Consider the following 16,193-nt stretch of genomic DNA (forward strand, 5'->3'; position numbering starts at 1 on the left):
TGATATGTATTATGATGTTTAAATGCACGAGAAGAACAATCAAGCATAACTTAACACAATACAATGGGAGAATTACACTGATTTTTTAAAGATACATAATGTCACAGTATTTTGCTGAAATTCAATGTTTGCCCAACTTTTCCTCTACTCTATGTGAAACAAAATGCAATATAGTCATAACTGCTTTTATCAGGATCAGGAAAATTCAAGTGAATTGTATAAATGTGCTAGAATGTTGGTATTGCCAAGAAGATTGTTGTTGTTATTCAATGATATAGAAGGTAAGATTAACTGTCATTTCTGCATGGTATGCTGCATAAACTTGAGATATGATTGATATGACACTTAACTGCCTCGCTTGTTTTTGCATTCATTCAATCCATTCTAGGTGTGCAGATAGACTGGTCTGACCACATGGTATGGTGGGAAGAGAAAAAGGTGTGGCTGAAGAAGACAAGGCTAACCCTGAACAACTACGGGGTTCAGGCGGGCGCCAAACTCCACTTCACACCTTGCCACAAGACGCTAAGAGTGCAACTGCCCGACATGCAGCTCATCGACCTCCGTGTCAACTTTTCCAAGAACATCGTGTACGCCGTGCAAGAAATATGTTCCGAATTACGTAAGTCGTCAGTCTGTTACAAACGCCGTTTTGATTGAATAGAGTGAAACTGTCGCTCATGTAGTAGTTGGAGGGGACTCAGAGGAGAGTGCCTCTTTGAGCAATTATTTTTTGTTACCAATATATTCGAAAGCTTTACTGTCCTCGCAGAATACATGTTAAATACTATCAAAGTGTTCGGTTGAAAACAGCGTAATTTACGATGGCGATGATTTTTACCGACTTATGTTTCAACCATAAAAGATATATACTGTATGTGTTTGCTACAAGGTATGTTCCAAAGTGGAAGGAGTGATAAATATTGAATACACACAAATGTTGGAAGAAAATACCTAAAGAAAAGAAAGTGAATTCTAGCTGGTATGACAGTTTGGGTCTATTCTATTCAAATGTCTCAATGTAGGTGTACCTCACTCGGAAGAAATGTCGCTCCTCCGTAAGCCAGAGAAGGGTTTCAAGCGCAACGGTAAGAACCGGGGCAGCGGCAGGAAGAAGAAGGACAGAGACCGAGACTCGATGGCCTCCAGCAACAGCAACGAGGCCGCGTCGATAGGGAGCTTGGACGGCATCGGCCCGTCCACGCCCACGCGGCGGCCGTCGCCGGGCAACTACCGGACACCGATGGGAGAGAATGGGAACCCAGCCTACAGCTCTGGATCCAACTACTCCGGGAGCATAGAGAACCTTAACACGTCGCTGGTGATCAGCCCGCAGAAGCCCAGCCGGGAGGCCCTCGAGGGCTTGATCAGACCCTCCTCGTACAAAGACAAGGCTGCCATCAATGCTGGGTAAGCTTTAAACCACATTTGAAGTTATATCATGCATAGAAGTTGGAATCACAGATAATCAGTGGCAACATACACTGTAGTCTGGGCCTCAGTGGTGCAGAGTTAAGTTGAGTGCAACGGACATTATTATGAGATTTCAGTTCATTCACCGACTGGAAGCAGTCTGCTTGCTTGCATCCATGAGACTGCCAGTGTTTAACATTGATGCATATAATTCTGTAATTTCGGTTTCAGGAACAAGAAACAAGGAGACTGTCATGGTGGGATGTAAGGTAGCAAAGTTGGGTATTATAATCAAAATAGCTTCTTAACCCTTTCAACACCGGGGACTTTGGACAAAGTATACAATGTTATATTATTCCATACCAAGCAGCTCTCAAAGCAAACAAAGTGTTAAAGTTGCTTATGTCAGAATAGAACAAGCCATTAGGTTGACACTCTGTTGCATTTTGCAAGTATGAGTGCGAAGTGAGCGACAAACGTAGCGTGCAGGATGGCTCCTGGTACCCCTTGGTTTGCTGGTGCCCTCTGAGGGTATACATATCAAACCAAAAGTCAACATATTCCCTCCCCTCTGCCCATTCCCAACATCAGCTCTTAAGTCCATCTGGTGACAGATCTTGTGGAAGAAATTTACTTTGACAGTCGCACGGGAGTATGGATTCTGGATCAGGTCAAGCCAAGGGGTAATCCCCCTGGCTCTATGCTTCAAAATTCACACCCAGTGTCTTGGTTTCGTTTCACATTTTGGAACACCATATTTCCCAAAATTTGCAGTCAGTATATTTCCCTTTCTCGCTTTTTCCTGCAATAACATATACCCTTATACAAATATGCACACACAATTGTTTTGTTGTTGTTCCTTTTTCTCATCTTCAGAACTTTGAATCATGCTTATCTTGGGGTGTGACGAAAATGAACAGGTAGTACAATCTCTGCAACTCGAGTGTGTCATTAGCTATATACAAAAACAGCAATGACACAGTATTTTCAAAATTTAGGAATGGGGTACCCCAGGGATATACATGTATATGGTAGACTTTTTGAATTGTAGGCACCTATTTCAAATACCTAGAAGGGAGAAGTTGGGTGTGTTTGTTTATCAATCAAATGTTGAAGCAAAAAAAAAGTCTTGATAATCATCTGACCATCATGTACCCTTGCATTTGTGAACTGCTTCAATCTTTCCTATACTTTAATATTATTATCATTTCGTTCAGAAGAGAATGCTGGCAAGGTACAAGAGATTATTTGAAGAAGTGAACTAGCTTGTAAATAACAATAAAGAAAAATACAAGTATATAAATGGTGGATGTAGCAGGTGCTCCACAACTTAGAGTGTTAGCAGGTTGCACCATAAAAACACTATCTTTACATTGTGCGCGAACATAAGTGCGCAAGGCACAAAATCACTCACATCCTAGAGGGTGAAGGTTGGTGATGATAAATTACATTGTGTATGTTTATTGAAAGATGTTCTCAAGGGATGCTATATTTCATATTCTTCAAACTGCATATTTACCAGTGGACCTGAGGGCCAAATTCAATGAGTGCTGTTTAAAATGATTTGTCTCAGCAATGATTGATAAGGTGTGCTTAAAATAAGGTCATTATATACGTTATTAAACCCTTTCAATGCAAAGCAAATTGTAGCCATACAGAATTCATGTAATATACACATGACCTTGCATCTGGCTTATTTTGGGTTTAGCTTGTAAAGACTTAGGGTTTTCCCTTAGGGATTGTACATGAAAACTAGACTCTGAAAATGCCTTCTGGGCATGTACCATCCCTTGAGACAAACCTATGAGGCTTGCTTCAAGAAAATTTGATCATAACCTGTCGAGCTCCTTTTCCAATTTTTTTTCCATACCGCCACCCGTCTCTCACCGCGGCAAGCGAGTCTGATTTGGAGTCTGAGGTTTGCTACCTCAAAGCTGCCGAAAAAACCCATTGAGGCTCGTGTGTCAAGGGGGATGAAGTGATTGTGGGAATGTTGTTGAACATTTTGTTCATCATGGCACAGCGATCAGGCCTCTGCAGTAGCTCCTACAACAAACAGTGGAGACTTGGAAGGCAAAGTGTGTTGCACCCTCTCTGTACCAGCCAAATTTCCTTCTTCTTCTCCTTCTCCTCCTCTTCCTCCTCCTCCTCCTTCTTCTGCTTTGTCTTCTTTTTGCCAGTTTATGTCTATCAATACCATTGGTTATGTAATGTCAGTGGCAGCTTGTGAAACAGTGATCCTGAGATAGTTAAGCAGGAGGACGTAATGTCTAAGCAGATATTGGCTCTTGTTGGTGGTGGTTTTTTGTTTCTCACATTGATGCTTGTATTACATTTCTGTTTTTTTTAATCTCTTTCTCTCTATTATTCTTTGTCAACCTGCTCTGTGATATACACTGTTAGGACATGGTTGTATGTATTGTTTCTCTTTCTCATATCTATTGTATGAATTGTAAGTTTGATACACGACACAGGAAATTAAGTTTCAGGAGGGATGCCCCCAAGTTGACAATATCGATGCGAGATGCTGGTCGAATAAAAGGCACTTTTTGCTGTTCCTGTGTCTGCTTTAGAATACATGTCAATTTAGCAAAAGTGGTTTCAGGACTAAATGCACACAAGACGAAGACAGTCTTTTAGCTGGGTGGACATATATTGATCCACATGGTGTCTGAGGTTTGTGGAGGAGAGATTTGGACGAGCGCCCTGTATCTTGTTTCTATGGAAACCATGCATCAGAGTGGAAAAGTTTTCCCCGAGTGCTACATAACTAGCACAAAGGAAAAACATAAAGTATTGATTGAGTTAGTGTGTTAGTGAACCAAAGAATTTGTTGTTCCTTTAATCTCCACAGTCTTCCTCCTAATATTTGAGTAACTTATCCAACAGTCAATGAGACAGACCAAACTGTATTTCATGTGGAGAGTTTATTACACATAGACCTCAGTCTTAAATCTTTCTTCTACATTTCCTGTAGGGACTAGGCTTTCATCACTCTGTACAGAAATCAACTACACAGTAGTACAAATATCAAATATTGATGATAATGGTTATGGTAATGCTGATAACGATAATCATGATATTAACAATGATAGTATCAATGATTGAAATAGAATGATAATGATCATCATAATCATTGTGATTTGAATTCATTAATCAATGTCTTACATGTCATCACCACCATTAAAACTGGCTTTAATGTCATCACGTATTCCCTCTCTTTGTATCCCTTGATTATTATGTGTGCTCTTGTTGCACATCTCTTGGCTTGCTCCCAATTCTGAGGCCACTGCAGCAACAGTAAGAGCTTTGGGGTGGGGGTCAAACACAACAGACCAATCCCCCATGTCTGTGACCTGTGACCTTTGACCGTGCTTGACATCTCCAGACAGTTTATGGGAAACATTTGTTAGTATGTGACAAAATTGATGAGCCATCTGTACATTACTCTTCAGAAATGCTATGTTTCCAATTTTCTCCCCAAACTCCCATGAAATTATGTCTTAATTTCCCAAGAGACAAAGAAAAAAAAAAGAGATGGAACTTTGGCAGAAAAAAAAAAAACAGATGAGGAGGGAAAAAAAATCAAATGTACAGATCACTGGCTCCATTTTGTGTTGATAGATTTTGCTGATGATGTTAATACTTCAGTTGCTGAAAGTTTGCAGTAGCGTATCCATTTTTTCTGCCATGTTCCTTTCCAAAAAGCTTCATCCCATTTCGTCTACCAAAATGGCATTGCGTGACCTCACACTCTGCGCTGGGTCACATTAGTGGTCTGGTTGTGTTTATGTACCCCTGGGCTGGCCTTAACAGTCTTCTTTAATTGATAGTGACTCTCTGAAGGAGCCAGTTGGCCTATGGGTGGGTAAACAGGACTGTGATGAGTGTGAGGTGAATGCCAGCATGCCAGAGGAGCTTCTGGAGAAAAGCTTTGATGGAACAATTTGAAGAAAAGTTTGAAAAGTCAAGTGCATTGCTTGACAGTCAATAATAGTCTTGATTTAGTGGGTGGTATTTGTGGTAAGATAGCTTCCTGTGCTGTGTCTCTAGCACATTTGAGCATGAGCTCGCCAACCAACTTCTTTCTATGTGGTTAGGGTTTAGAGGGTGTTCCTCTTAAAGGGACATTCCAGACGATTTTCATAATTTCACATCATGTAGTACATAAATCGACAACTCCATGTACAGATTTGTGGAATTTATTGTGGTTCTTTAGCAGAGAAACAATACTTTGAAAAACCTTAAACACATTACACTGAACAAGGATGATGACATAGGAGGTTCACATATTTCAGAAATGTTGCAGTGTTATTCCATTACAATACCACTTGCTTGCAAGTTCACCTGTGCATAATCTATGCATGCCTTCTTCTTTTGTTCTGTTTCCTTGAGCCCCAACTCATGCATTCTTATGGTGACTCTGCCATGTCATCATCCTTGTTCATTGCAATTTGTTCTAAATTTTGAAAATATTCTTATTCTTCATCCAAATTATCACAAATTCTGAAACTCTGTCCTCAGTATAACTAATTTATAGTTGTTCAAATGAAAAAATTTGAAAATCATCCAGAGGTCTCCTTTAACTCTCAACCAATTTGCTCATAAGTGCCTCTGCAAAGATTTCTGGCAAAATTTATGCATAGTGCACGTGATAATACACAGACCAGTGGTGACACAACTGAGTCAATGTAGTCACGAGAGTACAGGATGGCGGCCAAATTTGAAAATCATGTAATTATGAAATGTTTGTAAGAAGCTCACTGCTACTTGAACGTTTACTTGTTTACCTTCATATGTGACATTCAAATACAGTATAAAGCAAACTAGAAATTTGCTCTGAACTAACATCCATGTAATATTGTAAATGTGATGAGTGCTGCTGTAATGATGCACAGATTTAAAGGGACGCAGTCCTCACGAAATTAAAAAAAATATGTTGTTGTTGGTACCTCCAATGAACTACTTTCATCAAAAACAAACTTTCAAATCACCAAATAAGCTCGTACATTTCGGTTAAATAAGTGTGACTCTGCAAATGAGCAAGTCTTGGCGGAGAGTCATACGTCATCGATGCACAACTCTTTCCAGCGGTGTTCTGCTCGTCATCCCTAGTTATTTATAAATACATGTTTACTATTTATTTCTATATTAATTGTATATATAAATATGCTTGAAATATTTTGTTTGAAATAATAAAACCACATATTGTCACATTTTATGAAAAAATCAGATATGATCATTTTGAACACTTAAATTGGTTTTCTGAGGCACGGCTGTCAACTTGAGAGTAGGGCATCAATGACGTTGCACCTTTTGGCAGGCTCTTACACGATCGCTTGCAGGAATTATTTCTTAAAAATCGCGTACGGAGACAATTTTTGATGTCCACGCGTATAAATTGGTGAAAGGTTATATTTTTTACTCTTCTTAATTATCAGTACAGTGAAAATCTCAGGACTGCTTCCCTTTAAAGAACCAGCATACAATTGCTTACCCCTACAGTGTTTGTCTGTATGGATTCTATAATATCATTAAACTGCCTTAGAAATCCAGAGCATATAGACGTACTGCAATGCTAACACATATCATACCTAGTGTGTGTTCATATAGTCAGTTTCATGTGTATGTGTAGGCCTACATCATGTATTTAGAGTGTAGGGCCCATAGACCATAGCATGAATAATGATAATAATAAATACAAATGGGTTTGCTTTGAATGAAGTTGAATGATTCAGACTTTAAATAGCTTTTATGCAAGTGAGCTTCTCTTATCGATTTCAATTGCTCTAAATCCTCTGGGACAGATTCTTTTGTTGTTATTGTTGTTGTTTTATTTGGTTCGAGGCCTGCAGTAATGCGTCCCCTGTGTCGGGCTCTTGGAGAGGTAATTAATGAAGCCCTACTACACCTACACAGTCCCCATTCCAGAGGCGTACGGCTCATTTGTCAAGCCATGGCTCATTGCAAGAGTCGGGGGGGGGGGTCATATTTAGCCAGAGATTATTAGCCGAAAGCGATTCCCTCCCTTCCCCCCCCCCCCCACCATCTCTGCGTTTCCTCTTTCTTTCTACGGTGTTCGTGATGATTATTATAAAAACAGACCCATTCTCATGTGTGAAGACCTTCAGAACTGATTGGATTTGGATGAACCGTCTCCGCTTCTACATTACTGTGCAGTGATTATATGCCTTCAGTATAAAAACGCAGGTTTTGCAGCATTCACCGCATAAAGAGAGCAATATCTTGTGAGGGGGATGAACAGCACAAATGGAAAGGAACAATAGATTCATGAATACAAACTGTAAGAAAGGCACAGATAAAAGCGGTTTATTTTGATGCCCATGCAGAGTGGACATGTTTTTCTAACTTGTGTGCTCTGTGTCATGAAGTATGACAGTTAGCAAAGTGGCTGATATCTAGGTCAATGCATTAGTGCACTTATACTCGGATACATCATGACAAACCCGCCACACACATTTCTTAGCCATTGCATGTGATGTGCTTTTCGAAGTTTTATCTTTAGAGAATAGAGAATAAAAAGGCAACTGTACGTACATCTACATTTGTACATGCATACTGATCCTTTCTGCATATCTTTCTTTCCAATTATGCATGTTTGATTATCAGCATCAGGGACAAGGCTACACTAGAGAAATCTGTGAAACTAACGCACAATAAACTACCGGTATGCGTAGAATTTGTGAAACGAATACACCTCAACAGAATGACATGTGGAAGTTGATGAATCTTGTTAAAAAGAAAACCACATTACGTTACTTTGAGGGGCTAATGGGGCTTCTCTCTCTTCATTGGTGATGCATGGAGTCACTATAGCGACTCTCTAGTTATGTTCAGACGGCAGGCCCTAACCTCGAGGTTAGGAAACCTCGAGGTTTAGCTCTTGCCCCCTAACTACGACGTGTGTCCACACGACGAATCTTAACCTCGAGGTTACGAAACCTCGAGGTTAAGCTTCTGCCCCCCCCCCCCCCCACCCCCGTAACTACGAGTGGGTCCCACTCGATGTTAAAACCACAAAACCAGAAGTTTCAGCCCACACTGCTAACAAGGCGTCTATTTCTTCTTTAGTCCAACCCTGTCGGACTCGCTTACAGGTACTCTTTTTCTCTGTCATGGTATGCAGAGATAGCACTGCACTGATGACTTTATGCCTTTATGAAGATATTCGTCGAAAATATTTTTTTTTAGCGGCGGAGAAGAATATAGAATACAGTAGCGAGTTCGACGTGTTCAGTTTCAGAGATCAAGCGCATGGGAAGAAAAGATGATGTTGTTGTGTCGTGCGTCATAGGTTTTTCACGTGTAGTGTATTTGTGGTGGACGTTTGGGAGGTTGACCCGGAAGCAGAGGGAAATTGTGGGGGCTGGAGTTTACGGCAAGGTCACTCTTAACTTCGAGTTCATTGTTTTTTGTGTCCACACGGTGCTTAACTATGAGTGGGGACACCCCGCGGCTCATGGTTAGAGCGCTAACCATAAGATTTCTCGTGGTTCGAAACATCGAGCAAACCTCGAGCAAACCTCGAGGTTTGCTTACTACGAGTGCGTCTTCACGGTCCCTAACTACAGGCTCTAACCTCAAAGTTTCCTAACTTCGAGGTTAAGGGCTCCCGTCTGAACGTAACTTCTGTCTATGAACGGAGGGAGATACCTACACAAAGTATTACATTGTCTTATCAAAACTATGACAGAGTGATAGATGACGCTGTGTAGATAGCCCCGATAGATGCCATGCCTGTATGGGACCTTTGCCCACTCTGATGGACGGATGGCATATCTTGGCTGTTTCAAATGCTACAAAGATTAAACTAACAGTTATAAGGGTCAGTCTGTTACACCTGGTGCTGGGGGGATAGTCTTGTTTCAATGCTGCTACACCCAGATACAGACCAAGATAACAACCATATAAAGTTGTAAGGGATCCTTGAAATACTGATAGTCTTCAGCTTTTTTTCTTTCTTTTTTTTTTGTAGCCAATTGAATCTGGAATATATATCTCCCCCCCCCCCCCATTCATATGTTCAGATATAATATACAAAAAAGCTGAATAGATTAACCAGAGAGATAGTAACAATGACTTGTTTTTGGTATGAGTGAAATGCAAAAATGATCCAGACTGTGTGAGTGAAACGTGACTTCATGTGTCAAAGGGAATTAATTTGATACATACTCAGACAAGTGTTATTATTCCTATGGAAAGAAAAAAATGGATACAACAAAATGGCAACTGTTTCCACAGATTGCCAATTTTGTAAGATGACAGACTGAATGCTGCTGAAAAGGCAATGATTTTTATTTCCCTTTATTTCAGGTGACATTTGAAGGATTCCTTTCCAATAATCCCTGATTCATAACATTTGTGTTAGATATTACCAGTACAAGATAACTTTTTTCATTGATTGCATTCCCTGTTTTAAAAACACATCACTGTGATGGACATTGCAGCAGCGTAATGCTGACGACTAGTGATTGAGTCCTAGCCTTCAAGCATTGGCTGGCTATTATATGATGACCTAATGCATGTGAGATGCAATGTATTTGTTTTTGTTTTCAATCAAAGCGACTTGCCCCAACAATCAATTTGACTACTGTTACAGATGCCGGTGCCACCATTACACAGTTTAGCTGTAGCCACTAAACTGCAGCAGTTTACATGATGCATGTATGATGGTAAATCATCTGTCAGTTTTGCATTCCATCCTTGTCATAAATCACAACTCATATTCGGCGGGGCAGTCTTGTCAGTGTAGAGTATTATTATACGTACACACACACACACACACACACACACACACACACATACATACACACACAAGAGGGTGACCTCTGACCTTTTGAACTCCACCTGCCCCACCAGGGAGGAGCTGAAAGCAAAGAGGACTAGATGGGGAAAGATGTGCTCCATTTACACTCCTGCAAAACAGGAGCGATCCCAGCAGGGTAATCTGCGGTAGGAGTCATCTGATGTAGGCCTGTGTTCACATTCTTTTCCTCTTCCTTCATTGATTGCAGAAGTTGTGACCCAAGTAAACTTTGCAGTGCAAGATACATTTGAGAGGTTTGTTAAATACCTGAAAATGTGGGGGGGGGGGGGAGATACTCTGCAGAGAATTCTAGCACCTTTCTGAGATGGGTGGGGTCTGCTCTTGCTAGGCGGGACACCATGTGAAAGGTGTCGTTTCGCGCTGAGCTTGAAAGGCATTGAAGCTTTATCCTCTCCAACTTTTCTATGGAGCACCTAGTAATTCCAAGGAGGTACAAGGTGACTAGTGCCTCCTCGGTGATACTCCTGTTACACCCAGCGCTAGTGGGACCTCTTGGGGCTTTACTTTCTCACCCACCCCCCCCCTATTTATTTCAGTCCCATGACGAGCTAACAATTTGTAGCGAAAAGCTCTCAGTTCCTGCAAGTCTCGTTTTCCACACAAGGGGGTAGAAACTTCCCACCATATGTTTTCTTTGTCTGCTTCATATCAGTTGTACATTCAAAAGTAATGTTTAGCATGTTGACAGAAATGCACAGATTGTTGACATGCGTAACTCAGCTGTAGGCCTATAGAGCACATGATTTCCCTTTGTAGGATCCACCACAGAAACATCCTCTGGAGTCCTATCTGGATAGTATACGTTGCTTTTTATGTGTTTAACAAATCTTTTTGATCTTACGGTAACTATTGATTGCATCTCTGAGTTACAAGTGCTCTATCAGACAGTAATACTCTATCAGATTTTTACTGTGGTTCAGAGAAGTAGTGATGAACTCATGTGGTGATAGATATTATTGTCTGAAGGAAACAATGTCAGGTAAATGCATGGCTATTAAATGTAGGAGGAGAAAGTATAGCAGAAAAGATGACTTAAGAATGTTAGCCAACAAGAAGATGGGTTTATGCAGTCACATGAGATAGTTTATGTTGAAAATGAGGATGGAACTTATGCTTTCTTTGATTCTAGGAATAGAAAAGAGAGGCTTGCCTGTATACTGCCCACAGAATTCATTCATTGACATTAAAGGAGGCCATGTAGCCTCCACCCCCACCACCCAAAAATCCCCCCCCCCCCCCCCGCCTTTGAACCCTGATTGATTGATTCCGCTGATAAAAAAAATGGCTGCCAAAAGACAGATGAAACCGAAATATGGGTCTTTTGCTGACCGAAAGCAACAGAAGAGAATGTGAGAGAACGCCTCCCCATTCCCACAAATAAACATTCATGGTGCAGTTTTGTGCACCCTAACGACATTCTAAAGTGACGTTATGGGTAGAAAGAGTACTTGTGGATTCCAACTGAATGTTTATCAAACTCATCACGTCTCTCCAAGAGCGACTTTCTGGTGATAGGAGAGTGGGTTGATGTGTTTAGGGTGAAATGTCATGTGCCACGTTTCTATTTTCTTGCGATAACTTCCATGTCACTTTTTCCTCATTTATATAAAGGGATCTGTTCTGCCTGAAGTATAATTTGTGATTCATATAGAGCCTAAACATCACATCACTTGATGAAAGAAAAAGTGCATCTGATTTACTCTCTGAAATTGTTGAAAGGATCATCTGCCTGGTTAGTATACCAGTGTGTCTAAAGAGCTGTGTCCCCCACAATTACTTTCTTACTCCAGAAAAACCAAAAGCATGACAAAACCGAGATGGGTTTGTCAGGTATGCAAGCCATTCTATAAGATATGATATGCAAGATAGTCTTGAATGGAGACTATGGTCTTCTCACAGTTACTGTGCTGCTTGATCACACTCCATGTTGTTCGTCTTTCATAGCCATTGAAAAAAAAAAGTCATACTTGACTGCTGATGACATTAGATCTCAAATGTCAAAGACTACACAAGGGTTAGATTTGGAAATAACAGCCATACTAGTCTTATGGGGGGGGGGGGGGGGTTATTGGATAGCACTAAGAGTTTTGAGAACTTCTGACACTCTTGATGGTCCAGTTGGCGTTTCCTTCAGAAATATTTCAGTTTTATTTGTACGTTGAATTTTTTATTTGTTGAAACACAACTGTAAACTGAGTTCTATGCAGCCAAAGCTCTTGATTTCTTATTCACACTGCTGCGATGGCTATTTTTGGAAATAACCTGCATGCATGTTAGAAATGAAATAAATGAAATTAGGTAGCGTCACCATTTAGTGGTTGGTTATAACACTCAATCAATTTAGCTTTGGTTTAATGGATTTCAATAACAGTCTTGGGGGGGGGGGGATGGGGATTGGGATGAATTCTCATGGAAAAATAGTTGTTAGAAAAAGGGGAAAAAAAACCTCAAAATTAGAAGATATCTACCAGGCAGCAGCTGCCATGACAGCTGTTAGATCCACACCTGAAACTGAAGTGAGGAAAGTTCATCTTCTTGGAAGGATGAATTCGTTGCAGGGAGATGGATTACGGTGTCAGCTCCATCAGCCACGTGAAGCGTCATTTTGAAGTCCCCTTGGCCGTGGGACTGGAACGCTAATGAAATACGCAGCAACCACTGCATGACATTTGATTCACCGATGGCTCTATGTATGCTGAGGAGATGGTATTCACCCCCACCATACCGGTACCCGTAAACAGTAAGGTGGTGTTAATGCTACAGTCAAGAGAATTACCACAAGTGATGAGGATGCTCCCCCCCCCCCCATTGTGTACTTCTAAAAGATAAAAGAGAGTACCATGACCGACACATAGGATAGTGGCAGCTTCCATAGCAATGACACCATTTTGCTTTTAGGAATTCTAAGTGTGGGCAAGTCCAAGATAAGGTCCCCTCAGAAGGCAAAATTTCATCTTTGCTCAATATTGACATATTTGGTATCATTTTGAAGCTTATGAGTTGAAGTTTTGATTTCCATGGAGGAAAAAATGATATTATGCAAATTTATGCAAATTTCAAGGGCTTCATTTGCATAAATGTAAAACACAGCGTTACGTATGGGACATTTATAAAAATTCATATTTATTCAAAGGAAAGCAAATGATATTTGATTAATATGTGGACATAAGAAGTTCATCAAATAGTTTAACTTGGTATGAAAATTTAGGGATTATGCAAATGATTATGCAAATTAGCTCGTGTCCTATCATGAGATGTCCCATACGTAACAAATTGAGGTCATTTTTTTAGGTTTTTTCTGAAATTGCTAAGGTTATTTGAATGTCCTTTTGGAAAGTTCTAATTTATTGTTTAGAGAAAGTAAATACCATAGAAAAAAGAAAAAAAAAGTAAAAGAAATATCTTTTATTAGGCATTGAAATAATGTTACGTATGGGACAAATGCGTTACGTATGGGACATCCTCATACATATTGCATGTGAATGCATGTAGCTAGCTGGGAAGGTCTCTCAGTACACAAAAGGTCAATCATCCTGAAGAAAGCATCCCAACTTTGTAGCTACTTTTGAGTTATAGACACTTGAAACAATACATGTACTTGACTGAACAATTTTCAGAAAGGGGGAGGGGAAGATGGCAAAATACTGTAAACGTGGAAATTTTCGCGGTACATTAATTTTCGCGGATTTCGCGCTATGCTCGGCTAGCGCGAATTCAAAAATGCGCGAATATATCTTCACAATTTTCTACGCACATTTTGAACGGGATGAATTGTGTGCGCTTCATCGATGATACTGCTACGTAGTACAATGTACAGGCATGTTTACGCTACTAGTACTGTGCGAAGAGACGATACCCTAGATTGCTGTGTACTGTAGCATGCATGTGTGCACCGCACGCATCGATGCTACGGTCCCCCGTGACTACGGTACTAGAGTCACAGCTGTACTACGTATTTGAGTGCTTGTACTCGCAGTCGAGCCGCTCGCTACGTCGCTTGTCGTACGCTGGCATAGCAAGCTACGTAGCAGAGGCTTTGGATGAAAGCAGTGAATGTGTACTACAGTAAAGTAACCTGCTGCGGAGCGCGAATTTAAGAACCCGCGAATACGTTTTCGAGCCGCTCAGCGCGAAAAATTAATCGCACGAAAATATTGACGTTTACAGTACACAATGAAAATCAGCATTAAAGGGATGGTATAGTTTTTGTAGAAATGGGGATTCAGTTTTCAACATTTTATGAGATGACTGGAAACCAATAATATGAATTACTAAAGAGCATACAATTAAGACTAGAGGAATTCAAAGTTAATTTGATGGAGATCCAATTTGAAACGGCTGTGATATCAAAAAAAAAAAATGTATATAAAGTAAATTGATTTTTTTTTTCAATTGCAAGTGATACACAAATTGTCCTTATTCAGTTTTCAATAGTAGCCACAACAAAATTCATGGGTATACATACTGAGATGTGACTCAAATCAATGACCTGACTGCTAGACAGACATCATACATCTACTTGATTACTGGAATTCCACGCAGCAGGTATTGCTTATTTATTAAAATTAATATTTCTTGTGTCAAGTTGTTTTTTATTGAAACTAAATGGCAAACTGCCCTTCATCAATGGAAGTAAACACTTTAAACTATTCAATTTTTTAGTAGTAACTATCCTGATAAAAACAGGGCATACATACTCAGGTTGGTCATAAAAAATATAGAATATGATTGAATATGATTATGATGGTAAATATTTGGGGGATATTGTTCCCTTGACAATCTGGATCAGTATTTGAGTAATTTCAACTGATTCCACCTCACTAATTATGCAAAAAATTGTTTATCATATGGGTATTTTGCAAAATTATTTTGCAAAATACCCATAAACATGGTTCTCCACACACTAAACGAATGGGGGACAAAGGGCATGCATACTCGGGTTGGTCATGAAAATATAAAAAATACGATTGAATATGACTATGATGGTGAATATTTGGGGAATACTGTTTCCTTGACAATCTGGATCAGTATTTGAGTAGTTTCAACTGATTTTACTGCAATAATTATGCAAAATACCCATAAACATGGTTCTTCACACAGTAAATGAATGGGGGACAAAGTGTCCCATACGTAACTGTCCCATACGTAACACATCATGTCTGTCTTTGATTAGAACCTGTAATTAGAGCTTTTTGCCTAATGACATGAAACTTACCTATGATAATCTTAAGTGTTGTGACTTTCATCACAGTGAGTTACAAGTTGTAGAATGAAATACTTTCAGAGAGTTTTGAGGTTGAAAAAAATGTTCAAAAAAACAAAATTTTTCTGGTCCCATACGTAACGGCACATATTTTCTCTTCTAGAATATAATTGCCAAGGTCATTTTTCTCAATTTTTTACATGATTATACTTCTCCTAGATATCAATCACCATGATAAAGTTCAATATGATCAAAGGCCATTAACACTATTTTTCAAGTCATAAAAGTCTCTGAATGTCCCATACGTAACGCGCGTGTTATCTTGGACTTGCCCGTGTTGCCATTCTGATATATTGTCGTTGTCAGATCCTGTTTTGATCAGAAAACATTTCTTTCTATTGACAACTGGTACCAGATGCTTTGGGTTTGAGATTACGAGTCAGTGGAATCATCCTCGAGACTATTAAATGCTTGTGTAACACTCTTAGTCTTTGATATATTGCTCTCTTTGGTATATTCGTGCTCTTGTATTGAAGAAACTAGTGATGAGTGCTCTTGGCATGGTAGGTGCAGGAAGGGGATAGGTCCTAAATACACGCAGTGATGCAATGTCCAAACAAGTTGAGTCCACTTCTGCCAATGTCTGATCATCAGTTGAAATAGGAAATGGTATACACAAGTGAACATAATACAGAATATATGGAATAGGACTCATGGCACTCCCTAGTG

The 16,193-nt window shown here is 39.9% G+C and overlaps 1 protein-coding gene across 1 annotated transcript in view; it reads left to right on the forward strand.

The window, feature by feature from the left end:
• Positions 1-16,193, forward strand: part of LOC139716460 (fermitin family homolog 2-like) — a gene marked incomplete at its 3' end in the record, with an annotated part of 65,025 nt that overhangs the window by 21,580 nt on the left and 27,252 nt on the right. Inside the window, exons 3-4 of the mRNA XM_071628006.1 lie at positions 389-622; positions 1,026-1,410. Coding sequence (XP_071484107.1) covers positions 389-622; positions 1,026-1,410 — 619 coding nt within the window. The remainder of the gene's footprint in view (positions 1-388; positions 623-1,025; positions 1,411-16,193) is intronic.

This window comes from Diadema antillarum, unplaced genomic scaffold (assembly GCF_040938485.1).
Source record: "Diadema antillarum isolate AM-2024a unplaced genomic scaffold, OU_Dant_1.0 scf00000065, whole genome shotgun sequence".
NCBI lineage: Eukaryota > Metazoa > Echinodermata > Echinoidea > Diadematoida > Diadematidae > Diadema > Diadema antillarum.